Raw genomic sequence first — 27,997 nt, 5'->3', positions numbered from 1 at the left:
TATCACACAAACTCACACTTACCTGTTGTTGTGACTCCTGGAATGGTTTGTGCAGCTAAAAATAGCTCATCTATGGGATCCACGAGATGTTTAATGTTAACTTTTCTGGCATTGTAATAATTGCCATCAGCAGCCATCCCAGCACGCTCTATTGCTACCAGGTGATCAAATCTGGTTAGAGGTGAGTGAAAAAACAGGGGAGAAGTCAAAGCTGTAATTTTCACATGAAAAATTCTTCTGTTGGCTGCTTGTGCTTGGTTCTACTTTTTGACCATTTGGGATTCAAGGTAAAACTTGGATACTGTTTTATTATTTCTGAATGTAGTTGTACATGGGTTTTTTGTTAGTTCAGGTTCTTTTTAATAGCTTTAGTGCAGCTCCCCCAAACCACATTTGCTACCAAGAAATGGAGAAGTTCCTGCAATCCTTTGGGCCAGCCATCTGGCCTGGCTCTGTTTCACATTAAGGCAGACGGTATCTTGTAAAATATTAGTCTTTGTAAGTGTATTCAAAGAAAACAAAAAAATGGGAAATTAATGATCATCTAAATCCTAGTTAGTGTCAATATATTCTCTGTTTAAAGTACATAGTTTGGCAAATATTCATCAGTTTCTAGTTAGGCAATGTTTGGGTTTGGGTCTTTAGATTTGGGGGATTTATTTTTTAAGTCTATGGCTGTCTTGCTGGTTATGAAAGTAGGCAGATGCACTGCAGCTGTCCCACATTTTAAGTAGAACTATAGTACTCAGTTCTGCCACTGTATCTTAGAATTATTTTGCTTCTGTTTCTCTGACTTTACTCTCAAGAGGTTACTAATTCTGCTGAATTACTTAATGTTCTTGTGGGTGGGTATCTACAGTGATTCCACAGACCTTTAGCAGGTTAGTTGTCTATTTAAAAAAAACCCCAAAACTTCAGCTTTTTGGGACTAAGGGACCAATTTAAATAGAACCTGCCTGTACTTTTATTAAGCATAGCTATAAAAGACATTTTTAAAACAACACATAAAAAATGAAGACAGTACCATGCATACTACTACAGTACCCACTAACCTGTGGGAAGAAATGGGAATTCAGTAAGTTAATGAAGCTAATACCAGGGTGAAAGACTTTTTCATTAAAGAATGCAAACTGAGGGCAACTACATTAAAAAACTTTACAAGGAAAGATCAATAAAAACAAGCAATGCATGCCTACTTCAAGGAAATTCAGGTTGAATGCTAAGCAATGAAATGAGCATACAGCTAATGCCTAGCATTTGCATACCTAGCAAATTCTCCAGTGCATTAACCCTAATCACACCAATACAAACATATGACATTTTATTAAGTTAGATAAGGTTCCCTAGCTGTCAGACTAGAGCTAAAGCTCTAGAAAATGCACACTTTCCACAGCTCTTTTCTTAGCTCTTTCACTGACTTTGATATAATAGTTTTTGATCTTCTCACTGATTCAAAAATTGGTAATAGTAATAGTATATATTACTATATACTATAGTATATATTACTATATTGGTAATTGGTAATAGTATATATTACTATAATAATATTGGTAATAGTATATATTGGTATTGTGTGTGTATATATATATTTATAGAATAACAGCTGAAAATATTTTAGAAAGTTTTTGAAGGAAAAGAGCTATTAAAATATGAAGAATTGTTTCTTTTTTGTACTCCAGAAGTGCATAATTGCAGAATAATGTGAAATTCTGTACTCTATATGCTCCAATAACAGTGTTTCATTTCAAAGTTTGTTCTGTGCATTCAAAGTCTTAAGGATTTGCTTGCAGCCATTGTGTCTTCTTAGACTATGATCCTTATTTTATTATAATTTTGCACAGTAGTGGTGTGACCCATTCTCAAAAACTGAGTACACATACCTAGGTCTTCCAGGATCCCCATTCTCACACAAAAACATTAAAGCTGAATCATCACTTTCCCTTTGATAACTCAGTAGAGGGATGGGTTTCTCTAGGATTCCTACAGGAAAGCAAAATGAAATTCAGATACTACATACTTTTTTTTTTTAGTGTATCTTTGAGTAACTTAAAAAAAATAAGAAAACAAAATTGCTAGAACTATAGGAATTCAGTGTCTTAACACAGTTCTTGATGAGCCCCCTATATCCTTTAATTTAAACTTTAATTTAAACTTGTTTAGGTGTAAATGCTGTTAAATGGGACCTTGAGGTAGGAAACAGGACTACAAGAATAAAAACAGACACCCAGAATTTATGGCAAACAACTCATCCAGAATCAATACCCATATATCTACACATCAGCTTGATGCCAGCTAGGTTAACAAAATGTCATCATGGCAATGATGAGCAGAGCTTAGAGGATGAATTCTGATTCATTGGCTGGGGAAAAAAAAAAAAAAAAGTCCTGTACTAAGTGACAGATTAAAACTGAAGCAAACCTTGGCTCAAATTAGCAAGATAAAAACTGAAAAGCCCATGTCTCTTACCTAGCTGAACAGCTTCTTCAATAATCTTTTTATTCAGATCCATAGCTCTCTGGTCTGTAACTATGGCAACCTGTTTCTCCAAGGCCTGCAGCATAGCTGCAATGGCGAGGGCTCCCGGGGGGCCGTCGTTCTCCTCGGGCGGCTGGTGGCTGCAGTGGGTGGGAAACCCCGTAGTTACCAGCACGGAGCCCGCGTGGGACATGGCCAGGCAGGCCCTCAGCAGCTCGCCCTGGCGCTGCAGCTGCAGGATACCCCGCTCTCCTAGACAAGTGGTTTTAAAGAGAGCACTACATGTCAGTGTGTCGTTCTCCTCTTGAATTTTCCCTCTGCGTGAAAGTACATGCTTTAGTGATATAAAATGGGTTAAAAGAAAAAGAGAGAAAAACCTCTGGTCAAGGCAGGAATTGGGGTAATTTCCTCAGGAAACCTAAGAAGATGTAGGATATGAGTAATGAAGATAATGGGCTGTGCTTCCAGGTTAAGAATGTCAGTTTTTAAAAATTATTATACCTAGTGTTTCTAGGTTTAAGTGTAAATAGCTTTTTCTGAGAACTAATTGCATATTGTTTCCTTTCCTTTGGCCCTCTGTTCCCCTTTAGAGAGTCCTGCTAGACCATGTTTAGCTAATGAAGCTAGATTGCAAGTCTAGCATCCCAGACCTTACAGAAGTTCTGATGCAGACTTCAGATGTGTAAGCTAGTCCTTTGTGTCTGTTTAACTCCATTCCCTTTGGAAAGAGCTAATTCCCAAATGAATTCCACTTAATGAAATGATTAACCTCAGAAGTGAGGTTTCAGAGACATTTTAAGTTACCTGGGGACCTCATAAACTCAATTAATACAGCGGTATCCAGGTGACTACTAGACATTCTTGTAACACTTCATGTAGCAGAGAACAACATTACCAGACCTTGAGAAATAGGTGAACATTAACAGAAGTCTCTTCTCATGGGTCAGACCCTAAATAGGCAACACTATTTTCTGTGTATGGCTTTCGTTGTTCAAACACTTCCTATCCCATGTTCCTTCCCTGTCACTTGGAAAAAAGTTCACAACTCAGTTCTTTCAATTTGCTAGCACTCAAGAAAACCATGAGTACCAGCAAGATGAGCATATAGAGGTAAGTCTTCACTGCTGTTTTTTGATCTCCTTGTATCTTCATCCTTTTTTGCTCCCCCCACCCCTACATTTTCATCTTTTTGTCCTCAATTTCCCCTTTGGCATTTCTTCCGTTCCTTCTAAATAACACACAGGCAATACATAGATAATGGACAGAGAAAAAAGTTCAGAGAACTTAAAGTTAAGAGAAGCAGAATACAAATCTCAGAGATGTGGGGTATATTAACTGAGACAAAGTACTGTACTCCCCTTTAGGAGCTAACTTTTAAGTTAGGTCCTGTATTTCTGCAGAGTGAGGCATTGTGCCAAGCCAGCTCCAGAGAGTGGGAAAGGAGAGGCCTTGTGAGTAAAAATAAACAGACCTAAATGTATGCACACAGCCCAAACCCAGAGCTTGGGAGTGCTGGGCGTAAGCTGTTTTCCACTACTGCCTACAGAGGATTTCAGAAAATTTATGGCACACTGAGCTCAGACTTTACAGCAGCCAGAGGGGACTAGCTCAGCGTGTATTTTAGGAATGGTTGCACTACTCAGTTTGCCTTTACTTCCCTCTCTTCCTTGCACACACAGGCACCCCCACTGCTCCACCTTCTGTGGCAACCTGGTCACTTTGGTCCATCATACAACACCTCAGTGATGGATATATCAGCAGAAATTAATATAATCCCACCCATCAGAGAGTGGTGTTTGAAAAACACATGCAACTACTAGAATTTTCTGGTAGGACCACAGTAGTCATGAATATATGTAAAGAAATGTGCTATTTACTCCATAGTGAATACCCATGTAGCTGTTAGCAGCAAGCTGAGGTGCCTGTACTTCACATACCAATTTCAGTTTTACTCAGTAGCAGTTCTCATTCCCTGCAGACTATGCAGTGTGCTTCTGTGTCCTTTGGGAGCATACAGTCAGGAAGATCAGATATTCCATTACCCACAATGAATGATTTTGGCCAGACTGATATTAAGTACAGTATCAGTAAATACAAGACCTAGTTATATAAACTCACTGTATTCCATAAAGAATTCTTAAAATCACCTTCAGATTCTTACTGTGTTCTTGAATTTAAAATATCTAAAAAGGCAGGATAGGTGGTATCTACCCCATAATGAATCCATTAAAGGGAGACAGTTTTTGTTTATACCTGGATCTATTCCAATTAAGGTCTCTAGAGTCCTTATCTTTCGGGCTGCTTCTGCTGACACAATACTGAAATGCAGAGGATCTTGAGAGATGCAGTGGACCTGTGGGACTCCTCCTAAGGATCTGACATTATCATTCTTTAGGTCAGTAATGAACATGCAGCCAGGAGAATGAGTAAAAGCTAACGGAGCTCCTAAAATGAACAAAAAAATTCAGTTAAATGTTATTATTGCAATGTAACAAATTAGAAGGATGATAAAATTTCAAAAAGCTACTTTGTAGGACAACAGAGTCCCTGCCTGATGACACTTAAAAAAACCAGGTGATATTTTAAGTTACACTGGAGCAATTAATATACTTTGAGAAAGAAATGTATACATGTACATCTGAAAATGTTTTCACTTCTAGAAAGCTCATGCGGGTAGTTGAGATCAGTTTTTTCCACAATGCCCTCTTTGGTCTAAACTTGAGGTAACCTAGGAATGGAACTCTGGTACCCTCCCAAAAAGTCTGTTGTAATGGTGTTTGTCTTCCCGAGTCACCATGACCTGTGATGGGGCCCTGCTCTGCTGGAGATGGCTGAACAACTGCCTGCCCATGAGAGGCAGTGAATTCATTCCCTATGTTGTCCTGTTTGCATGCATGGCTTTTGCTTTCCCTATGTCTTTATCTCAACCCATGAGTTTTCCAGTTTTTGCCCTTCCAATTCTCTCCCTGATCCTGCTGGCTGGGGTTAAACCACAACAATTTAAACTGGCAAGGAGTAATGACAAAAGGGAACCAGTAAGCATTAGAAAGGAAATATGAGTAGCCACTAAAACCCTGGAGAAAAATAAGCTTCTTTAGACCTGACAGCATAGTAGCTCCCTAAGCTGATAATATTTCCTGTCTTTATACTAACTCCCGAAGTCCAAATCTAGGCAACACTTGATTTGGCAAAACCGGTACCTTGTTGGATAAATCATAACTGGTATATTTAAACAACAAAACATTCTTCGTTAGGAGGGTGAAAATGGAGAAGATATTTTTTTACTAAGTACACATCTGCTTGGTTTGAGCTACATCTGTTGGGACCCTATGGCTAGCAATTTAAAACACCTGGGGAACATGGCTGCTGAGGTTTACCTCGTCAAACCCTGTGAGCAGACAGTTTTTGTGACAAGCTAGCAGATTCATCTAAAGTATGAGTATTGGTGGTTTGGCAGATTTTAAACTTTCTAGCTGAGAAAGCAGCACAACAAAATAAAAACTATCCAAAAGTTTCCTGGAATGCACTAATGACAACTGGTTTTAATACAGAAAATGGAGAAATAAACAAAAGTGAAAGTCTGTTCCAGGCAAGGGCAGGATAGACTTGTGCAACAGATTGGAGAGACATTGGCAAATTTTTTCTCTCTTTTCCCTACACCAAGGATGTGTGAGGAAGATGAATAGGTTTGCTGAAGCATCCAGGAAAGAGCAGGATTTTCAGTATGGATTTGGGACTGGAGAAAGGAGATTGCATCTAAAAAAGAGAAAGAAGACTCCTCTTAGAGCTGAACCTACTAGAGCAGGTGTTGAGTTCAGATTAACATCTCTAAGAGACCACAAGGATCCTGCAAGGACAGAAGGACAAAGCAGATGACCTCCCAGGGTTCTCCCACAAATATTGCCTATGATTATTAAGTTTCTTTTTCAGTAAGAATGATAATGCAGTATTTAATTTCCATACTAGTGACTTAGAGAAGTATATAATACTGTTACTATGGTTTTGTTGCATTTGCTTGCCCTTTGTGCTCATGCCTGCATAAATGACTGCACACAGTGCAGAACCACTGTGCAGAAGAAAAAGTTTCATTTATGTAAAGTGTGTTACATTTACTTAATTTTGGAGCAAACTAAAAACTCTACATTCTCCATGAGACACTTAAGAACACTTTTCCATGTCAATCAATTTGCTAGCTCTTGACAACATTTTGGAAAGATTTCTGGCTTCTCTTTTTTTCCTTCTTTTTATTTTTTTTTCTTTTTCTTAGACTATTGCTTTACTTCAAAGCCGTACAAAATAATATTTAAAAGGAAGAACCTTAAAAATTAATGCCTTTAAACTTCTTGTTTCTTACAATGCTTAAAAAGATGTTTTGATGTTGCCAGAGCTGTAGAATTAAACATTTAAAATACACAAAAGTGGTGAAATTTCAGTAAGAATTTTCTTTAAAGTACACCTGTATTTCACAACAAAAAACTCTCCTGCCAGAGGCTTTTTTGTTGTTTGGGGTGTTTTTTATCTTGCTAATCAGCCAATTCAGTCTCCTTTTTGAAAAAATAAAACAAGGAAAGAGTAAAGAGATTGAGGGATAATTTAAAGAGTCTCTAAGCAGCACATACTGCAGTTGATAATTGCTTCGACTCCTGTTACTCCGCAGGCCCAGAACACTGGAATATCACCTGGGTGAAAGTGAACTGGATCTCCATAGTCTGGTTTAGAGAGATCTTGTATTCCCAAAAGACCTGGAATTGATCAAAAATGAAATAATGAGTGATTCTAATTAAGCAGTAATGCTGCAAAGCTGGGGGGTGGACCCCAAACATCATTCAATGACATTGAATTAAGAGTTTGAGAGTGTCAAGTCCCCCTAAAGTGGAACATTGAGTTTGTCTTTGAGAGCCTTCCTCAGAGCCTGAGCTGACTTGATTTCCCTTGTTTTGTACTCAATAATATCAGTAAAAATGTATTTATCTTATTTCAGCAAGAAAATTCAAGTTAGATATCTATGCTGAGTTTCCAAGATAATATAAATCTTCTGGATCAACAGAAGAATTCTATTCGTAGCACTGGCAAACAAGAATAAATGATGGCAATGCAAAATGAGTTCTTTCTAGAACACATTTTCTACTGCATTAACTTCCTACATCTTTTAGCTAGAGAAATGATCTTTTCCTCTTTTTCTTAGATAAATACATCTCACTCTTAGCTGCCTTTCACTAAATTGTCTTTTGCTTTATTCTGACACCTACTTGTAATAATCTGGGTCTCTCTAAGCACTTGCTATCTTTCCTGTGGTTTTATACTCTTCAGGTGCTTTAATATACCACTCTCCTTTCTGAAATTAATTTATATAATCTGTATATATGATAATTTACTCTTTTGTAATGACTTATTACTAGTTTATCAGGCTTAAGTACTCAGATATGTTACTCAAGTACATTACTGGAGCGTTGTGTTAACCAATGACATTTCCTTCCATGCCCTGCAATGTGAACCTTCTGTGTATGAAGCCCATGATTATCAAACTTCTGATAGCAGGGGGGGAAATTATTGCAATCTATTTTCACATTACAGGTGTTTGTTTGGTTTGGTTCTTTTTTCAAACAATCTTCTTTTTTTTTTTTCATTTTTGTTCAAACTAGATTTAAAAACAAATCTTATCATATTTCTATTCATTTTGTCGAAAGTGTTGTGCTCATTGTATGTTATTTCAGTGTTTTTAAAAATAATGCAGTATTTACTTCCACATTCAACCACTAAGACACAAAATGCATCCACACATACTTCTTCCCATGCTGTCAGTCACTGCTATCCTGTCACTGGAATCTCTGACAGCAAGAAAGTATTCACATATAAATGAAACTGCACACATTTCAGAAAAATGTGATTATACTTTTTACCAAAACCACCCCTGCCAGATAACTTATCTACATCTGACAACTAACTTTTGTCTAAGAAATCTGTGTGTTCAGCTCACGCAAAACCTTCTTTTTTCTTTTTTTTTCTTTCTTCCTTTTTCCTTTTATATTCAGATTTGTGATCATTAGAAAGGATTAAAACAGATTTAGTGGTGCAGGTATTTCAGTCCTTCCACTTTCCATGCTTTCCCCCTTCACTTTTATACACAGTCAGGTTCATGCAGAATGAGAAATGAAAAGCACTGACCAGGGTCACCTATGTGAATTGGTGCTCCATGGGCTTCTTTTAATTCAGATGTTGCTAGCACAGCTGCTTCCAACTTGCTTTCAGGAATAGGTCTCATTGTGACTACTAAGTTGCAGTGAAACATAGAGATGCTGTAGCAAGGGACAGATGTCTGGCAGTTCAAAAGAATCCAGTGTTAGCAGGAATATTGAATAATTCTTCCAAAATGTTAGAATTAATAAATCTAAATCTTCGTGCTGTACTTGAGTTTAGAAAGACTGCATTCTAACATTAATTTTAAATCCTTTTGAAAAAAAATCTCAGGATCTTGTATTTTTTTTCCTTTAAGATACCATCATTTAGCTTCATCATACAGATCACTAAAATTTTCAACTTAATGCATTCCTTGTTTCAGTGCACACAGCTAGATGAGCTCAGTGTATGCTAAATATTGTCACAAAACAATGGTATGTTCCCTCTACAGTAGGTGAAAATCTAAAAGAAAACTATGGCACAGCTGCAAATCTGTGAATTTGCAGATTAGACTGAATCTACCCTCTGTACTTGAATACAGTGCCCTGTAACACACCAGGGTCAGCAACTGCTGATGGCAGTAACCGCTTGTATGGAAGCTGCATGACAGTTCCATACGTGCCTCTACAAAGGCTCTATGATATTCATCATCCTCATCAACTGGGAGGCTGAGGCACCTTGTCTATTTAGAAATAAAGCAGGTCAGCTTTTTAGGAAAAAATGTCAGATATCTGAGTTGCAGCTGAACATAAACAAGACATCCAGAGAGCTAGGGCTGTCTAGGAAACGTTCATTTAAAGCCTTTATAATGATAATAATAATCACACCTGTCACTGAAGAAACACACTGTGCAGTTCTTCGCAGCATTAATGTGCTATAAACTATAACATTTTCCTAATTCTGAAATCCTAGAAGCAGATACATAGTTGTATTATTTTCTTCTTTAAGCTTGGTAGAAGGACTCACATATATGTTTGCACCTTCATTTTGACCAGGAGCATAGCATAGATTTTGTAACAATAAGACTGAAAACAACAATAACCTTTCTCCAGTAGCACAGCATCTGAACTAAATGAAAAAAGGCATGCAGATGTGTACTTCAATAATCTTAGTATTAAGGGGTTTATTTACTGGAGCCAGAATTATTCTAAGACTTCTGATACCATTAAAATGTACACCACAAACTTTCTGAGCACAGTCATAATTTTCAGGGCTCAAGTCTTTGGGAACATCTGGCCCAGAGGCCTGGGTTTGTAGTAAATGTGCAGTTTAAAGGCTCTCCTGTCACAGGGAAAATACAGAATGTGGCCATCATGCAGAAGAAACTGCTACTGTCATGGTTTATAAAAGGAATATTCCAATTGCAAGCAGGAGTTGGTATGGAGAGCAGGACACATGTAAAGACGTGGTCAGAACAGTGCATGGATGATTGGGTGAAACAGAAAGGGCAAACCAGAATAGAATCCAAATGAAATGACTGCCACAGGAAATGGGGAATGCCTTGTCATGAAAAATGAATAAAAAAAGAGATTGGCCTTATGCTGAGCTGAGGCTTGGAATATTTTACCCTGTATCTTCATATGCTCAGCAGAAGCACATGCCTTCACTTACTGTGTAGGTAGAGGAAAAAAGTTCTGCTTTGAACAACAGGTATATGCAACTAACATGAATATGGGGAAAACTCACAGGCAAAATTACAACAACAATTATGTGTGTGTGCATACACTTACTTTGTACATGCTTACATTACATTTTTGCTCAACGTTTCTGATAGGAATGCCAGCTTTTTGGACTGCTTTTTCAAAAGAGAAGCTGCAGCCTAAATAAAAAGTCACCATGTCCTTGAGTTGTTCAGAATACTCCTTAAGGCTTTTCAGTGATCCAGTACAAGCTCCATGCTCATATCTTCTGTACTGTAGGCAGTCAGTTCTAGTGAAATAGGAAGTTATCACAGCTTTGTCACATTTTTTGAAAACAAGGTGAATTGGTTGAATTGACATAAACCCAGTGTGAAACCACAAGATACAGCCTGCTTTATCCATTTTGTTCTTTCTGACTAATAATGAAGTAAACACAGGCAAACCCCCCAGAACATCTTATTCTACACAAAACCAAGCTGGCAGACAGAGTGTCAGAGATTTTTTAGGTGTTATAGGTAAAGGCCCCTTATGTGTGTCTTGTCTCCGGCTTTCAAAAATTAGGAAGCTGGTTTAAACCTTGTTTTTAGTGTTTACTACAGGAGTACATCTTTCAAATTTCAGAGACTCTACAAGTATCGTGCAGACACCATGGCCATGTTTCTAGTGAATAAATATAAAACCCTGCTATTGAATTCTGCAGGGTCAGGCTGCAAAATATTTAAAAATCACACAAAATTTCACCTTTGGATTAGAGAAATACTTGTAATACTGACAATTATCATAAGACGTGGCTCAAGAACAAGATAATTAGGTTTTTATACATGGTTTTCACTCAAAGGTATAATCCCAAGAAGATAAAGATAAATATAAATAAAGATATTAAAGATAAATATTCAACAGTGTAACCAGGCTGTTTCCTCAAATCCTCCTGATCACCACCAGAATTCATTTCAGAATACTGGCCAGCAGAGCTGGTCTGTAGTTACCTGATATCAGAATCAGTGCTCAGGGAAGGACATTTCCAGTCACCTGGTTGACTTCTGTACAGTAGTGGCAGGGGTCCATTGTTTGCATGGCAGAACTTCTCAAAGTCATCAGCCAGGGACTTGTGCAAAATCACAACATTGGCCTGTTTATAGCCTTAAATTGTGGAGGATGGGAATGGCTGGTTATCAATTCAGCTTTTTGTTTGTGAAACAATAACTTTTCTATGTGAATTTCTTTAGATGTATAAAAAATAAAACTTGTAAAACTTACCTGAAGGAAATTTTTGGTTCAGAACTTTGTAGTTAGATCAAACTTCCTGAAATGTTTTAAAAATCATAGCTAGGCCTACTCTATATGTGAATTCATTCACAGCTAAAACAGTTGGCAGACATGGGTAGTAGCAGTATATGAAGACACCACAATTAATAAATATTTCTATTAATATATATATATACATAATTTCTTGTCTAACTGGGGACATTACCCTTCTGTAAGAAAATGCTTTTTTGCAAATGTTAACTCAGAGCCAAAGAAAGGCTGTCACATACTACACTTTCACAATTATTTTTAACCACACCAAGAGATAAATCAAGCCAAGAGTAAACTCCTGGTACCTTGATGTTTGTAGCACATCCTTTAAAATTTCTAGGCTAGGGAATTTTAATGTGGGCTGCAATTAGACAGCTCAAGAATAAACTCTTGACTGTCCACTGTATCTCAGTATTTTTTAATTAAAATTCTAATTTAATTTCTAATTAAAAAACTAAAATAAACAAAACTGCTACAATTTCTTCACTTGAAAACAGCTTTGATTTAAAAGGCTGTTGACTACTACTATGAAATAGCTTCGGAAGACATTAACATTTTTGCAATGATAACCACTGAAGAATGGTGCCATTCATTTATTTAGCAAAAATTAATTTTCTTAACAGTAGAAGTTAATACCAAGGCCATTTAAACTTTCCTGCACAGAAATATCAGCTGTTCAAATAATGGGGGGGAAATTTGGAGTACAACTGGTCTGGGGTGTATAAATAGCAATTAACAATCCCTAAATTTTGTACCAATACTTTCTTGAAGAGTTATTACTGTCTGATATCAGGCAGGCGAGTAGGAGGCTGCACAGAAGCACTCACTTTTTAAATACTGCAGTAGTCTGTCATCAAAGAGGCAATAATTTAGTTGAAATCAATGAGCTGCCTTCAAAGGCTGTAGAAAATGAGACAAATCTTACTCTTGACCAAAGCTAACAAAGAAATCCAAAGAGAATTCTATTCCTGATGGAAAAATGCAAAGCAAAGGCTGAGGTAAGCATGTATTTGCATACTGAATTTGTCCACAAACTGCCCTCTTGGGAGTAGTCAGCACAAAAATTCATTTTATAACTAGCAAAAGTTACTAAATATAGAAAGAGATTTTTGCTAAATACAGAAAAATATTTTTGCTAAATAAACATACTACATTTACCACTGAATAAAACACTAAATTTGGTTTCCCTTCAATTTCGTTCCCTGCCATCCATGAGAAATCCACAGGGACTTTCTGCTTTGCAAAAGCAAAAGTTCTTAAAATTATGAGTTCTTAAAATTATGAGTTTAGTCAGGGCATTCAACTAAACTGAGTTTTACATACTAGTTATAGTTGGTAGGCTGAATTTTCAGGCAAGTACTTGATAAACTCGGGAAGCTTCATCATAACACTTTGAGAACTTTATTGTTCCTCCTGGTAACTATCCTTACTTTTTGTATACATGAAAGCCGTATCTCCTGATTCACTTGCATTATGGAGCCATCACTACAAACGTATTCACAAGCAATGGTAGTGGAGCTGGATGTGCTGACCAACCCAGGCATCAATTCATCACACCCATGTCCCAGTTCAGAGAAGTTTAGAAAGAGCTTTTAATTTCTATGGTGAATGACAATGAGGACAGTAAGAAAGGACTGCATAACAACAACGTAAGACAATTTTTTACAATGGTTCTTTTTCTATAATGAAACTGTTTGTTCATGAACTTGTTTTTTTATGTCAATAATATTTCTAAAAATGCTATAACTAATACATTTAAAACTACTGCAGCAATAAATTCACTTAAAAATTCAGCTGGGGCAAAGTGCAAATTATTAACATTATAAAATGTCTTCCATTAGTATTTTTCAACTTAGGAACTGATAGAAAATAAAACCACAATTTCAAGACTCACTACAGTTTTATAAAATGACCTCTAACATTTTTTATAGTAGTTCTACTACTGTACACACAGCTTTGTTGATCAGCTATTTGCCATGGTATTTTTGTTTACATTATTTTTTAAAGTTGATCAGAACAATTACAGACTTCTCTGCTTCTGTAAAAGTCCAGCTATGGGAGGCAAGACAGAAATCAATCTTCCAGAATGCATTCAAGTTATCTGAGTATAAAACTAATTTTTCCCTCCCCCTTATAATTCCCAGTCTTGCTCACCCATTAATCTTCATCTTCTGCAACAAATGAAGCAGAAAACCACTCCTGTAACTATATATCTCTAACTCTTCCCTAAAGCATATCTGATGTACTAAGTAAAGCAAGGTCTCTGTGAAGAGCATAGCAGGTCAGTTTACAAATGTGATAATAACATGCAAGAACACCCAGATTTGGTTAGAGATTTTTCAAATATTTTCTGCATCCATCATTTCTCAATGACAGTTGGAAGCTGAGGGATGCAGTGCAAACACTGAAAACAAAGTCCATGTACATTACTCAGGTAGGATGGTGTATTTTGTCTGCTGTATCTTTAGGATTTAAAAAACAGAGTCAGATGCTTACAATATGATTTCAAAAACACCCAAGAACATAACATTTTCTTCTATTTTACTTTGGTGCTTTAGATATTTCTTCAATACTTTACAAACAAAAAACCCACACAGTTATGAATCTAAAATGGAATCACTTTGCACAGAGAGCTGTTAGGTTTACTTACCTTCCGCCATTCCAGAAGTATTACTAATACTGAGTCTGTTGCATCGAATTATTCTTCTTAGCACATGAGGAAGAAGAGATTTCAAGCCTCCTGTCAAAAGCATCTCTTCATCCTTAACAGAAAGATAATGGTAAATTTAAACACAAAGCGCCCTTCCCCCTCCCCCCCCCCCCACCCCCCATTTTAAATTCTGATTTTCTGGAGAACTTAGCTTACATTTCCTCATCGTGTTCCACCACAGTTAATATCACTGGGAAATTCTATATTGTAACTCAAAAGAGAGATCAAATTCAAAGGTTTATTTCACTGACATTCTATGACTATATGCAAACTGAATTTTTCAACAAATTAGCTGGAGACATGCACTTTAACATTTGGGATAAAAGGCAAATTTTTTCTGCCCTATAATGTAAGAAAGATTTCTTTCCTCCCTGATGAATAGAAATTTTCTAGAGTTTACAGTTTTCCAAAAGTAATTGTAACTTTAAAATTCCAAAAGCACAAATGGATTAACTTAGCAGGGTATAATCTATAATATTACTTCTCTGATCAAAATACTTTTAGACAATTAGCAAGGCAATATTGTGGTAAAGGGAGAACTATAGTCAGAAAATGTCACTGTAATACATTTCACTTGTATTATGGTTTTCAAATATTAATTATGCTGAAGTGAATACTCCTGTGGCTATTCTTCCTTTGGGAAAGCACAAATAGAGATGTTTAAGTCACTTGTACAAACTGGAGCAGGTACAGAAATAAGTTTCCTAATTACAATCAATATCTATCTCTTTTTACTTCTTTTGAAGATTTAAAATGTCATTTTTCTACAAACTAGACAAAGTTCACACAAAGCTTTTCTCTCAACCTCAACTACTAGTAACTAAAAAGAGTTTATTACATTACTATTAGGAAAAAGCAAGAGTGACTAAAATAATAACTTGGCTGTATATGACTTTAACCTTGGACACTTTCAGGTAAAGAAACTGAACTATCCTCCAATTAATTAAATTACCAACCTCCAAGTTTTTCTTTAATTCAGAGCAAGCCATTCTTGTTGTCATTCAAAAGAAGCAGCAAATATGAGAGAAGCTGTGTTGCTCTTTATAAAAGATGCTGCTAAATTAATATATAATGAGATGTTACACCCTTCTAGCAAAAGTTAACTTTCCTGTTAAGGGTCCACGGTTTTTCTTCTGTAACTATGATAGTACAAAGTTTCACTCTCATGACTGGAGAGCTGAGTAGAATAGTGTGAAAATTTGTACCTCTGAGCAATCATTCTGTAACTAACTTGAAGCGCAGTGATGTTTTGACTGAAATGATACTTTTCTCCTAGTCTGTCCAAAATGTTTCCCAGTTTGCAGAGCTCTGAAAGGTTAAGTTGGGTGCACTGAAATTTAGAGCAAACTTTGCATCTATTCTTAATTCTGAAATCTTTATATAGCATTGTCAGCCAAAAGAAAAGAGTCTTTTTTCTGAACTCCGTCTTACTACTTTCTAGCTCTTCTTTGCTGCTTTTGTATTACCCTTCTGTATGCTGTACAAAAATAGCCTTCATTACAAAATCATGAACAATTCCAAACACACACTTTAAAGATAACCAGAAGCTGGATACAGAGATGTTGCTGAGCACTGATTCAGGCCTATAAGTATCAATTTAAGATACACTATTCAGAATGTAAAGAGAATTTCTAACATCAGTCTGGAATGATTAATTCAAGAGATTTCAAACTCTTAAATACAATGATCCTAATAAAACATTCCAGATACATTCCAGATGTGCTCATTAGATTCTTTCAGATATTTTTTCTTTATTTCTGAGGATCTTTAAAACCATCTGAATCACCTATAGGATTGATGGCCTGTTACTGATGATCTACTACTTTACTTAGACTTGAAAGACAGTCTGAAGTTTAGAAAACTAGTCTGGAACAAAAGCTGTCTTTAGCTACGTATTTTGTCACAAATGCCCTGTTCTGATGTTGGAAAAGTCTGATTGTCCCCTAGTAAAGTGTGTGCCCAGCAGCAGAAATGAAAGCACCTATGAGATTTTATCAGCAAACATTTAGGTCCCTAAAAGTTTTTGGTTCATATGACAGCAAGTGGCTAACAAGCTACAGGACTATGAATATCAGTAATGCCGAAGTGTCAGCTGCAGCTACCATATGGAAGCACTTGGGCCTGTCACCCCTACTTTTGAATAAATGTATACTATTGGTGATGACTGGTTAGAAAGTGAATAATTTAAACATTAACTTTGTATAAGTACAGAGAGACAAGACTCACCTTCCTGTGGTGATTTTATAACAGGAAAAATTCAATTTGATTGACATTCTGCATTTTAACTTTTAGTGATATTTGCTGTACAATGTCTGTAATAGATTGTGCTGTTATTTTGTTTATTAATTACTAAATTAGGATAGACAATAAAACCAGTGAGATGCTCACAGTTAAACCCAGCTTTTGCTATATGACCTGCCCAAAAATAGTTGGAAATGTAGTGCACTTTTTCTCTAAGCTAGGAGGCATAGTCAGGTTTAGATTCCCCAACCATCTTTAGAACTTCCTGAAAAATCCTTGGAGCTATCATGACCATGGCATGTTTTGAATGACTGGGGAGAAGTATGGATGTAATCAGGATCTTAAAGCATCTTTTTCATTTTTTTCCATCAGGATGCCTAATGAAGTGTACAAACTAACTTCATAGGGGCCTCAAGCAGCACTCTAAGTAAACAGTTTGAGACAATGGTTAATCAGTTAGCAGGATCTGTGCCTTGGCAGAGGTTTCTTAATTCCTTTACTTTGTTCTGAGAGTTTCAGATAATGATAGTATGGGTTGCCTCACCAGGGTATGTTGGATCATGACACAAGTAAAGACAACATGCAGGGCGTTAAAAAGGCCTTAAGAGAAGAGGCCGACAGAGCTTATAAAATGGCTGTTGTGCCTGAGGGCAGCCTATGTCTCCCAGAAGAGCTCCTAAGATCTGGCTTTCCAGTGTGCTGTCTCTAATGGAATGAACATCTAAAGCAGGCCAGACAGAATCCTGTGTAAACAGCATTTGAAAATCAGGCCATTGACTGGCTGCATAATGATAAATTTCATACTTAAAGCACCCACTCTGAGAAAAGACCTTGTTCCAAGTCATGCTGCTCACATCAGATTCCCTGACTTTCAACACCAACAACCAATATAGTAAATCTTCATAGCACTGAGGCATCAAATTTGTTCTTGATGAACATTTTCTTAAACATCTGCTTCCACATTAGAAGCATAATAAATACTTTTCTTTTTAGAGTTTTCATGAAGGTTCAGTGTATTTGGTATATATCTTGAGTTTTACATACAGAACTTAAATGGATCACTATTAAAATACATCACTGTCTGAGACATTAAGATGGCACTTACCCACTATTGATTTGTGGCCACTACCACATCATGAGCTGCACTTCCAGATCTTGACAAGGATGATGAAACTTCAAAGCTGAAAAGAGATGAAAATGATGTAGGGAGCCATATGATCAGGCAGCAATGATCACACGTGCTTTATTTTAGCTTATGCCAGATTAGTAGTTCAGAATAATGAATTTGTCAGAAACACTATTGTATTGAAATGACATTATATTATAAAGATACATATAAATATTCAAGAAAAATTAATATTTTTAAATGAACCTCTTTTTGCATCAAAGGGGCAGTCAGGAAATACAGTTTGGTAAAAGTACAGTACAGTTTTGGGAAAAGTTCTAAATGGATCTTGGGTCTGGCTTTAATAAGTAACATAAATTTGTTAGTTGTCATCTTCATTCAGTAAATACTTGAGCAGCACCACTTCAGTGGAATTAAGCAGATACACACTATCTGATTAATTTGGCCCAGATGATTTTCAAAATATCTCATTATCAAGACAATAACAATTTTCAAGAAAGCCAGATTTTGAGGGTGAATTTTTTTTATTAGAAATTGTGATCCCCAGTTGCCATATGAAGATCTAAGTCATTAACCATTTCTACCTGCTGTTCTCAGAGCACTAGTTGAACACAAGTGATTGAGTGCAATGCTGTGTTGATCCTTGCTGAGGTGACTGGAATGAGATTGCTTCTAAGCCTCATCTTTGTAACTGATTGTAAAGAATATGCTCTACTTGCCCCAAACTCCACAACTCAGGCAAGGAAAAAAGCATGTTGAGAGGAAGACATGAAACAAGAAGAATGTAGTTCCAGACAAGATTTAATAAAGAGTTTGCTCTGCATTTCAGATGACTTGCACAATGGACAGAGTAGCCTCTTTGCATCTTCCAGGCTATTCCTTATTTTCTTCCTCTTTGTCTACAGTGTGCCTTTCTCTGCATCTTTTCCTCCCTGAGTTCAGACCCCTATGTCCATAACTTCAAAATTGTGACTTAACTTGGTGACTTGGTAGCACTTACTCCCTTGGTTTGTCTGACTGCATCCTCTGGCAGTACAGGAATTGGGATGCCTTCTCACCTCTCACTAGCTCTTTTTAATTTATATGCTTGATGTATCTCTCAGCTGTACCTTAACCTCTCAATTTTTAATCTTAAATGAGCTTTTTCTGTTCCTAGTGTGAGACAAACTAGTCTAACATCAGAAATCAGAATACACAATAACTTCAAAAATGTTTTCCCAGACTTGTAAGATTTAGACCTCTCTGACCCCACCTATACTCATAGGTGAATATATATCTATATTTATATATCCCTTTTAATACTACAGACAGGCTTGGCTTAAGCATAGTTTTTCTAATTATTTCCTTCTTAATTTCTGACAGTGGAACCACAAATCAGCCTTAAAAAGTTTTACATCTTACAAGCTACAGTTTATGAAGTGTTTTGTACAATCTGCAGAACATAAGCTCTTTATGGAAAAAGAAGGAAAAGCAGTAAGTGGAAGATTTTATATTACCTTAGAGCTTTCAAAATGAAAAAGTGAATCTGTAAATTTCACAGATATTTAAATACGAACATAGATTCTTTACAGGCCCACATTGTAAATTATTCATTACCCAAGAAAATGGAAAAATGTCATTTAAGTGTCAGAGAGATTACACTTTGAGATGCAGTGGGTGGGTCCATACTGCTGTGCTAAACCACACCAGATAAAAAGGAATCAAGAAATTATGTAATAACACAAAGGATTAAAACATTCTTCAGAAGTGTCAGTGTGACTACTGTGCCTTCACACATATCAAGTGAATTAATGAAATAGAAGTAAAAAAAATAGCACTTCTGTGGTTTCAAAAATGAAACACATGAGAATACACAGCCTGTAAAAAGTATGGATGGTAAGGGTAATAAACAGGTTTGAACACTGCAAAGTAGTCAACACGAATTTCTGGTGCTACGAATTACAGGTCTGTTTTCTCCAGTGGCACTGATAGACCAATAAGAATATGGTTTAATGCAGTGTAATCTAGAGACTTGCTTGCAAGGAGCCCAAAGACTCTTACGAAATACAATTTTGCATTGCTTATATCACTTTTGTCCTATTTTCAGTTTAAAGTTTGATAATAAGAATGGGTGGTGCCATGTACAGGATCATGGGCCAAAAAAGTGCAAGGGTCACTACTTGAAACTGCTGGGCAGGGTTTTTTAGATATTGTCATGCAGATACCTTACCCAAAGCTACTGCTGCACAAACAGGAACAGCAGGGTAACCTGAAACATGAGCCAGCCCATGGGCTGCCTTTACCAATACATAATGGAAAGTAATCTAAACTAATTATAATCTAACAACCTCTTTGTGTACTATGCCTTGCCCTAGTATGAACGTGGTTACAGAGGCTTGTTAACGTAAACACACTTTAAATGACCTGTTGTTTAATCATCAAGCTGATTTGAAATTCTGCCAGCAGACTTCTGTGAAAAGCACAAGCTCCTCTGAAAATTTAGTTCATTTGATTTTCCAGCAGGGTCTCTCAGTTACACTTGTGATCTTCTTTTGAAGAATCAATTAATGATCCTTTTCTTCCCATCTTCCCATATGAATCATTTCAAAGCACAGAAGATCTCTGTATATCATTCCAAAAGGGGAGTGTGTTGTGTATTTTCAGACAGTAGTTCATCCAGCAAATTATTATTTAACTTTACATTTGAAATATAGGGTATTTGTGTTTGAAGCTTATGCACCTTTAGATGAGGGCTGCAAATAGAAATTTAAATTAGCTTCCATTAGTGTTCTGCCTGCTGCTTAAAGCAGTCAGCCTATACTTGAGATCCTACAGATTATGTCAGGATGAGAAATTCATGATAGAATCAATGTGTCTTAGATGCAATCTTGTTTATTTGCAAAAAAGGTACACAACATCTAGTTTCTTTCAGTATATTAAGAACAAATAGCAGAAAGCAATTACCAGATTCAAAGCAGCCATTTCAGACAGCACTGTGTGCTGCTGCAACCACAGCTTTGGTATTACTTTACTCTCAGTTTCTGCTCTGGGACAAAATAAATTGTTTCTGGTGGAGAAATATGGGCAGAGACTAGAGAACAGTTCACATCAGGCCCTGCCCTTGCATGGGCACAACCTATGCAAGATCCCAGTTGTTCGGGCCTTTTTATCCAGCACAGGATGAGCCCTCAAGAATTCACACACCCTTCCAACCCCTTGGGTCATATCCCAATACCCGCATTCCTGCCTCATGACCTTACAAATACATGTGACCAACAAGTTTTAGAACAGCCACCTCATTTACATGCACCTTTGGCAAGACACAGTATACATCTATACATTGACTAAAACATTAATCAATATTTAAAACTGCTACATTCATGCGTTGGACTTTGCTGATATACATACTCACCAGTAGCAAGAAGAGACTGCAAATGATCCACCACAGGTTGTTTTCATAAAAGATGACAACAGATGCTTATTCAACTTCAAGAAATTGAAAAAAACCATGAGGGCATGAGGATGGTATTTAAATATTGTTTCCCAATCTACACTGAGCTACAGATCTTTATAATTGCTCCACAAATCATTGGGCTGGGTCCAGATACTAGTTCTCTTAGCTTTTTCTTGCACCAAGACAGCTCAAGAATGCAGGGAAACTTTGCTTAAGGCCACCAGTGTCAGCCTCTCCCACGCCCCTGTGGCAGCACTGGCCAGCTAACACTGCACACAGCAGCCAAGGTGATGGGCATTGGCTGGACAAAAACTCCTAAAGTGAGGGAAATTTTTCTTTCCAGTCCTATTTAGAAGGAAAGAAAGTGGAAGTCCATAGGACAAAGTACAGTGACTTGTACTGTTCTGTTGGCAAGGCAGCAGCCAGAGGTGCTTGTTTTGATAAGAACATATGTCACCACCTAGGTTACACCCAGTCACATCATGCATGGTCACAGGGCTGACAGGGTGCTCATTCCTACCAGGGAATTCCATCTGAAGGTAAGCAGGTAAGTGATGTTCTGCTACCTACACATCATAAAAATAGAACCCAATAAAGGTGCCATGCTCCTGCTATCAAGTCTGTCAGGATACCTCAAGGATTACACCATTCCTTTTGTGCTCACATGTCTGCCAGCAGGTACTGTCACTGCACCCACCACTGCTCACCAAGCAATTCTCCTCAGCAATGGTCACTAAAGAAATTATTCCAGCCCATGTGTTTACACGAAGTAAGTGTCCTTGAGATGTGGGTGTCTCACTAGGCTGTGTGTGGGGAATTTCCAGTGAATTGTACCTGTCCAAACTACCAAAAGCAAACATCTCTGCCTCCATACATACCTGCGATGAAGAGATATTAACTTTCATTGTTACACTGCTTCCTTCAACTCCTAGACCAAGAAGTACTGGGAACAGCTCAAAAGGCCAGAATATCATTTCCCTGACGAACCTCCAGGCTTAAGTAGTACTATATATATATATATAACCAGATGAATCTGTGGCAGAATCTCCAAGAATACCTCACTGCAAATTTCAGGAGTAAGTATAGGTAAATTGCTGTTAGCAACTGTACTGTGTGATAGCAAATGGTCTGCATTTGGACTGCTATTTTGTCCTGGAGCATCTACACTGCCCCTGTAAGAAATGTTCATTTGCATCAAGGATATCTGGACAACTTTGTTCTACACCATCCATTCTAACTTGAAAGGTTCCAAGTTATGGACAAATCACGGCTGCATTACTATGCTTTCATTAATGCAAACTTGACAACTGTGATATTATGTCATGACTATAGTTGTCATGATGATCTAGAAACTGCCCTCAATTGTCTATTTGGTGTAGCCAGGCACCTGCACACACATTTGTCCTCCATCTGCAAGAGCTCAGGGAGTGTTTGACCAACACTTAGTAGATAAGGACGATGAGAAGGAAGAGCAACAAGTGGTGCTATCAGTAATGAGACATATACACTAAGGCTGACAATACCACAGTCCTTTTGGAGAAGAGAGTGCTGCTTGTACCTAGTGAAGATGCCCAAGCTCTAAAAACCACAGATGTTATATACTGATTTGGTAGACTGCATCACAGACCCCTTAAATAATCAACAATAATTGTCACCATCCCTGAACTTCTGAACAAGAACTTGTAGAATGAATGAGTTATAATCCTGAACAGTCAAAGCCCCTTGTGCTGGGCCTGAATGAAGACCTCTATATAATTCCAAACTCTTCTTCCCCTGCCTATACAAAGTACAAAACTTAACAGCATGTGAACCTTTGAGGACCTCAGCTGCGCAGTAAAGTGAGTGATGGAAGACCTGGATGATGTGGCAGTTCAACCAAGCTACACAGACCTGATTGTCCAGTCATTCACAGGAATCAGGAATTAACTAATTTTATAGGCAAGTGGTAATCATGCTGACCATGAGAAGAGACCTTCTGCAGGCGGTATGTTGGTGCTGCAGAGTGCCAACAGTTGCCCTCACCATTTCTGAACTCAAAACAGTCATTCAAGACCAGTAAATGATGAAATTGCAACTGTCCTCATCCAGTACAGCAACCCTTGGAAAAGCAGAGAATATTACACCAAAGCCAGAAGCTGCCATAGTGCCTACTGCATAGAAGAAAGATGGGCTTGAACTGAAGCATTTTGTTCTGAAAAGAAAATTCCTACTTACCTTACTTTTAGGGGTCTGAAAGGATACAGGCCCTTATTGAGTTTCCTGGGCAGTCTGATCCCACAGCATGTGGGTGTTTCTGAGGCACTCAGTCATGGCACCCTTGGGGCATCACCACTGGTGGCAGCAGCACCAGGGCAGTGCAGCAAAGGGAGCAGCCAGGAGCTCTGCTCTGCTGTTGGTCCCAGCACAGGCCACATGAAGAACTTCACATCTAAGTTCCTGGTGACAGATTAGATCAGGTATTGGTTGACTAAACGCTCTCACTCTGTAGCTATTCAGTGCCTTATACAATTATCTACAATACACCATTGTGCCCAGTGCAGTTACAGTGGGCAGACAACTTCTCAACCACTGTGCTCATGAGCAGTATCAGCAAAGACCTCAAGATGCTGAAAAATGCAGTTACCTTTCTAGCTCAGAGTTAATCCTGAACTTTTACTGCTTTTCCCTATGTTCCATGAATAGAGTAAGATCTGTACACATATCACCCTCAAACCTTTTATCACCATTTCTTAAAAAAAGCAGTTTGGTGTTAAAAGAGATGACTCATAATGCTGCAGCATCAGTTGGCTGGCTTGAAAGGGATGCTCATATCATAATTCTGATTTTCATTACCAAAGAATATGAAGGTAAGGGCTGAAAATGTTTTACACTTGTATCACCTCATTTTATATTTTAGAGATATAAATAAGCTATAGTATAATAGCTATATAAATATAGCTATATTGGTATCTTGGTGTGCTCTAATTCAAAAATTGAGCCTATATTTTGTAGAGAAGAAACACAAAACAGAAGTTCAAGCTTTTACTTTTTTTTTTTTTATAGTTATGTTCCCAGATATGGTAGATGTAAATATGCCTAAAACCTTACCACAGAGCTTACAGTTTAAGGACTCAAACCTCTAGTACTTCTATGAATATAAGCAAAAGAGATAAGCAGATAATTAGTCTCATTGAGCTCAAGGACAGATGAAGTACTTAAACATTTGCTGTACTGTACTTCAGCTGCACACATGTTTGCATACAAACCATATCCTATATGCAGAGCAATGTAAAAAAAAGATGTGGCAGAAAAGTTAGCATAAAGACAGAAAAATATATTAAGCAGTACACTTGCTTTTTATAAACACATATATGAAACAAGCTAACAACCTTGATATAAGTTACAACTAGTACTAATGAACCATACAGTTCAGAAATAAGGTTTAGCTCTGGTTTTGTCTGCTTAGCAACCATTTATCCTTTTTTCTGATTTATGTATACATGCCAGATAGGAAATTGTAACAATGTACCTTAAAATTCCATATCCCTCATTTGGAATTTGATAGGACAAAGGGTTATATCTTCAAACTGAAAGAGGGTAGGGTTAGGTTAGATATTGAGAAGAAATTCTTTCCTGAGAAGGTAGTGAAGCACTGATCCAGGCTGCCCATCTCTGGAAGTGCTTAAGGCCTTGGAGGGAGCTTTGAGCTTTGAGAAACTTGGTCTAGTGGAAGGTGTCCCTGCCCATGGCAGAGGGACTGGAACTAGATGATTTTCCAGGTCCCTTCCAACCCAAACCATTCTCTGATATTCCTATTTAGGAGGCACTTTTAAAGAGTAACCATTTTTGTTCTTGGACTTTTTTTTCACATATCCTAACTGTGGGGCATGTGCTAAGTTTTGGTTTATTTTGTTTTCAAATGAGAAGAGACTCTTGGCTTGTTTGAGCATTAGTTTTTGATCTGGATCAATTTTCCTCTTCTCTGAAATGGATTTTCAATTTACATTACATCATAGATAGTGAATAGTTTCATGGTAGAGTTAAGATATACATAAAGTGCAAATAATTCAAAATATTATTAAAACAGTGTTCTTCAGAATATAAAATTAAAGCTACATCTAGCCCAGTATCCTGACTTGTGATCAATAATGCATACCTTAAGGAAGAGCTCAAAAGCAGAGGAAACATTCACAAAACCTAGCTGGTTTATCCTTCCAGCATTTCATGACCTCTGGTTCAGAAACTTTGGAGCTAAGGGACATTTATTTGTTTGTAGAAGGTATGTAAAAACTGATATCCAAGTGGACTTTATCTCATATAACTGCAGCAATGTACTGGTTTTGCACTGGTTAACTTTCAGGGAAGAGGGAAGAGCAGTATATCATATGGATTTCACCAGCTAACTCCTAAATTTCTTCACTTGGAAAACTGTTTAGATGCAACTGCTAAGAATTTTGCATGGACTCTTTCACTAGGATTTCACTTTCAAAGCCAAAATATTTAGAAGTAACAAAACTGTCTTTGTATTAGAATGCTATCTACAAACACAGGCATTCCTTTAATTCTAATTTCATAAATACATTTCCTCTTGAGACAAGCATCTTACATGAGTGTTCCAGCAATTTTCAGCAGTATCTCTTCCCAAAGAAGGGTCAGACTACACAGTATATGCAGTGACAAAAGACAAGACAAATTAAAAGCAGCTTGCATTAATGTAGTCCAAGTCTAAAGGTACAATTAAAATAAAGCGTTCACATTTGAAAATCAACTCTGAAAAGCTGTGGGGTTTGTCTCCAAAAGATTAGTCAAATGTGTGGGATTTTGATTGTGAGGGAAAGGGAGCAATGAGTTTGGTTCAAACCTAGGCCTATTTAGGTAGCTTCTCTTTTAATATAATTAGTACAAAGACACATTTTTGGGACCAACTAGAATTTTGAAGATGGAGCATATATAGTAACAGCGTTTCTGGACAGAAAAAAATAAATCTACAGAATGGATAATTGTTCAGATACTTAGAAATATAGCCAAATGAAAATCACATAGAGCAAGGTGTATTTTATGATATATTGCTTTAATGTAACTCCCATTTATTATTTTTAATAATATGCAAAGATAGAAGAACATTATTATTTGAATACAGGACTGAAGTGTTTCTCATTACAGATTGAAGAGAGGATTTTAATCATTTAAAAGGAAGATGAACAGGCATCAGTTACTAGAAACTGCTGTGATTTCCAGTCAGACTGATGGAGCAGTAGGAGACTGCTATTAAAAAAATAGTTACTACTACTAAAACATTTGAAGAGATGATGGTACCTAATGACTTTCAAACTCCATTCTCTACTGACAGATTTCCCTAATGGAAATTTCTTTTCTATTCCCATAATACTGTCTTTATTAACAGAGTTTGACATAGAAAGCTTGCTATACAAGGCTGATTTTGAATCTATTAAGCACTTCAAACTGCAGATATATGACATATACAATCATTATGTCCATGGGGAAATTGTCAAAACTAATGCAAGCTCACCAGAGCATTAAAATATAAGACTGGAAAGAAGTGAGAATTTTTGGTAGACATCAAAGATATAGTTTACCGGAAGACATATAAAAGAATATGAAACCATATATAAAAACAAGCAAATTTGTGTCCTTTGCATCAAACAATAAATATGCTCCCCCCCCACCCTCGCTTATTTAGTGGAAAGTTTAAAAAGCAAGCATTCTGAGTAAATCCAGATTCAGTTTGGTTAAAATATTACACAATATTTTCCACTCCTTTTGAAGAAGGAAAATATTGTGATCTGTACTTGGTTTCAAAATCTAGGCAAAAGTATATATATAATATGTATGCATTCATTTCATGGTTGACCACATGAAGCAAACTGTTCCCAATTAAACAGTTATTTCAAGACTGGATAAAATTAACAAAATAGAAGTCTAAAATGTGTAACTTATAGTTGATAGAATGATCAGTAGGTGACTTTTCCATGGTTACTAAGTGTACAAAAGAAAATATGAGAAATAAAGTGCATTAAGTGGGCATTGTTTAGAATATAAACCATGTATATTAAAAATAGCTAAGAATATTAACAGAAATGCATCTAACTTCAGTGACCTTGGATCCATGAGCTCTGCAGAAGTTAAGCAACTCAAATGTCTTCCTTAAAAATAAACAGGAACAGAGAGGATAACACACTTACAGATGACTGATTTTTTTTTACCTGATAGACATATACTTCTGATGGACAACCAATTTCTGACCTTAGTATTTATCAGCTTCATTGAAAAAGTCAAAGTTTTCCCAGTTTACAGTTGTCTTCTAAGGGCTTTCATCAGAGCACATTAATAAGAAACTTTGTGGGTCCACTTTCTGTTCTGAGTCTGCACCTTGCTCAGCATGAAGTCTGTATCTTGTCCAGCTAAAGCAAGGGCTCTTCAGTATTATTGCATTATGATGTAATCTCTTATTTGCACTGAACACTTGTCCTCCTGGTAAAGCTGTATGTTTGCAACTAGAGATTGAAACTTTGGCTGAAAATAGCCTCGATACTACCTATAAAATAACACTTAGAATTAATTCATTAGGTCTTTTCGTAATAATGCAGAATACACTTGTGGCTTCTTTCAAACAACTTATGAATATTGGGGGTAGTTTGACAGCTGGAATATTTATTGCATAAATATGTTGAGTTAATAGGCAGATGTAAGACAAGCAAATATTCAAGAAAGAGGTAAGTTTCTTCAAAGTACATAGATGAGGATTAGCAATGAACATTCTAGAAACAAGGGACGGTATGATTATTAATAAAATGGAGAGGCGGATTTTCTTTAAACATTTGGGTTTTATGGTTATTATAGAAAAGGCTCTGGTTTAATAAGAGTATATGACTTCTACATTAGTCACATTTAAGAATCCC

The 27,997-nt window shown here is 36.9% G+C and overlaps 1 protein-coding gene and 1 long non-coding RNA gene across 18 annotated transcripts in view; one reads left to right on the top strand and one right to left on the bottom strand.

The window, feature by feature from the left end:
• DGLUCY (D-glutamate cyclase) overlaps positions 1 to 27,997 on the bottom strand; it is a 48,488-nt gene that overhangs the window by 11,338 nt on the left and 9,153 nt on the right. For 2 of the 15 annotated variants that reach the window (XM_086893024.1, XM_086893027.1), the window contains exons 2-13: positions 23,313 to 23,534; positions 21,057 to 21,130; positions 17,645 to 17,720; positions 14,239 to 14,350; positions 11,279 to 11,432; positions 10,383 to 10,581; positions 8,641 to 8,791; positions 7,095 to 7,217; positions 4,729 to 4,920; positions 2,467 to 2,727; positions 1,881 to 1,980; positions 23 to 171 (exon numbers count right to left, since the gene is read on the bottom strand). In XM_086893024.1, coding sequence (XP_086749150.1) covers positions 23 to 171; positions 1,881 to 1,980; positions 2,467 to 2,727; positions 4,729 to 4,920; positions 7,095 to 7,217; positions 8,641 to 8,791; positions 10,383 to 10,581; positions 11,279 to 11,432; positions 14,239 to 14,341 — 1,432 coding nt within the window. In that variant the 5' untranslated portion in view covers positions 14,342 to 14,350; positions 17,645 to 17,720; positions 21,057 to 21,130; positions 23,313 to 23,534. Of the gene's footprint in view, positions 1 to 22; positions 172 to 1,880; positions 1,981 to 2,466; positions 2,728 to 4,728; positions 4,921 to 7,094; positions 7,218 to 8,640; positions 8,792 to 10,382; positions 10,582 to 11,278; positions 11,433 to 14,238; positions 14,351 to 15,254; positions 15,607 to 17,644; positions 17,721 to 21,056; positions 21,146 to 23,312; positions 23,535 to 27,997 lie in introns of those variants that run through there. The other 13 variants (XM_086893026.1, XM_023927694.2, XM_086893028.1 and 10 more) reach the window with 10 other exon arrangements.
• On the top strand, positions 151 to 27,277 carry LOC147652690 (uncharacterized). 3 transcript variants are annotated; one of them, XR_015288020.1, is made up of 5 exons: positions 2,677 to 2,943; positions 3,543 to 3,585; positions 19,028 to 19,138; positions 22,031 to 23,944; positions 26,241 to 27,277. It is a non-coding gene; the product is annotated as an uncharacterized LOC147652690 (long non-coding RNA). The 3 variants fall into 3 exon arrangements; XR_015288022.1 differs by lacking the exons at positions 2,677 to 2,943; positions 19,028 to 19,138; positions 22,031 to 23,944; positions 26,241 to 27,277 and adding exons at positions 151 to 287; positions 6,140 to 8,146; XR_015288021.1 differs by lacking the exons at positions 19,028 to 19,138; positions 22,031 to 23,944; positions 26,241 to 27,277 and adding an exon at positions 6,140 to 6,227 and having other exon boundaries at positions 2,676 to 2,759.

This window comes from Cyanistes caeruleus, chromosome 6, assembly GCF_971803275.1.
Source record: "Cyanistes caeruleus chromosome 6, bCyaCae1.hap1.1, whole genome shotgun sequence".
Taxonomy (NCBI): Eukaryota; Metazoa; Chordata; class Aves; order Passeriformes; family Paridae; genus Cyanistes; species Cyanistes caeruleus.
The sequence above is the reverse complement of the archived record's forward strand: the minus strand, read 5'-3'. Positions and strand labels throughout refer to the sequence as shown.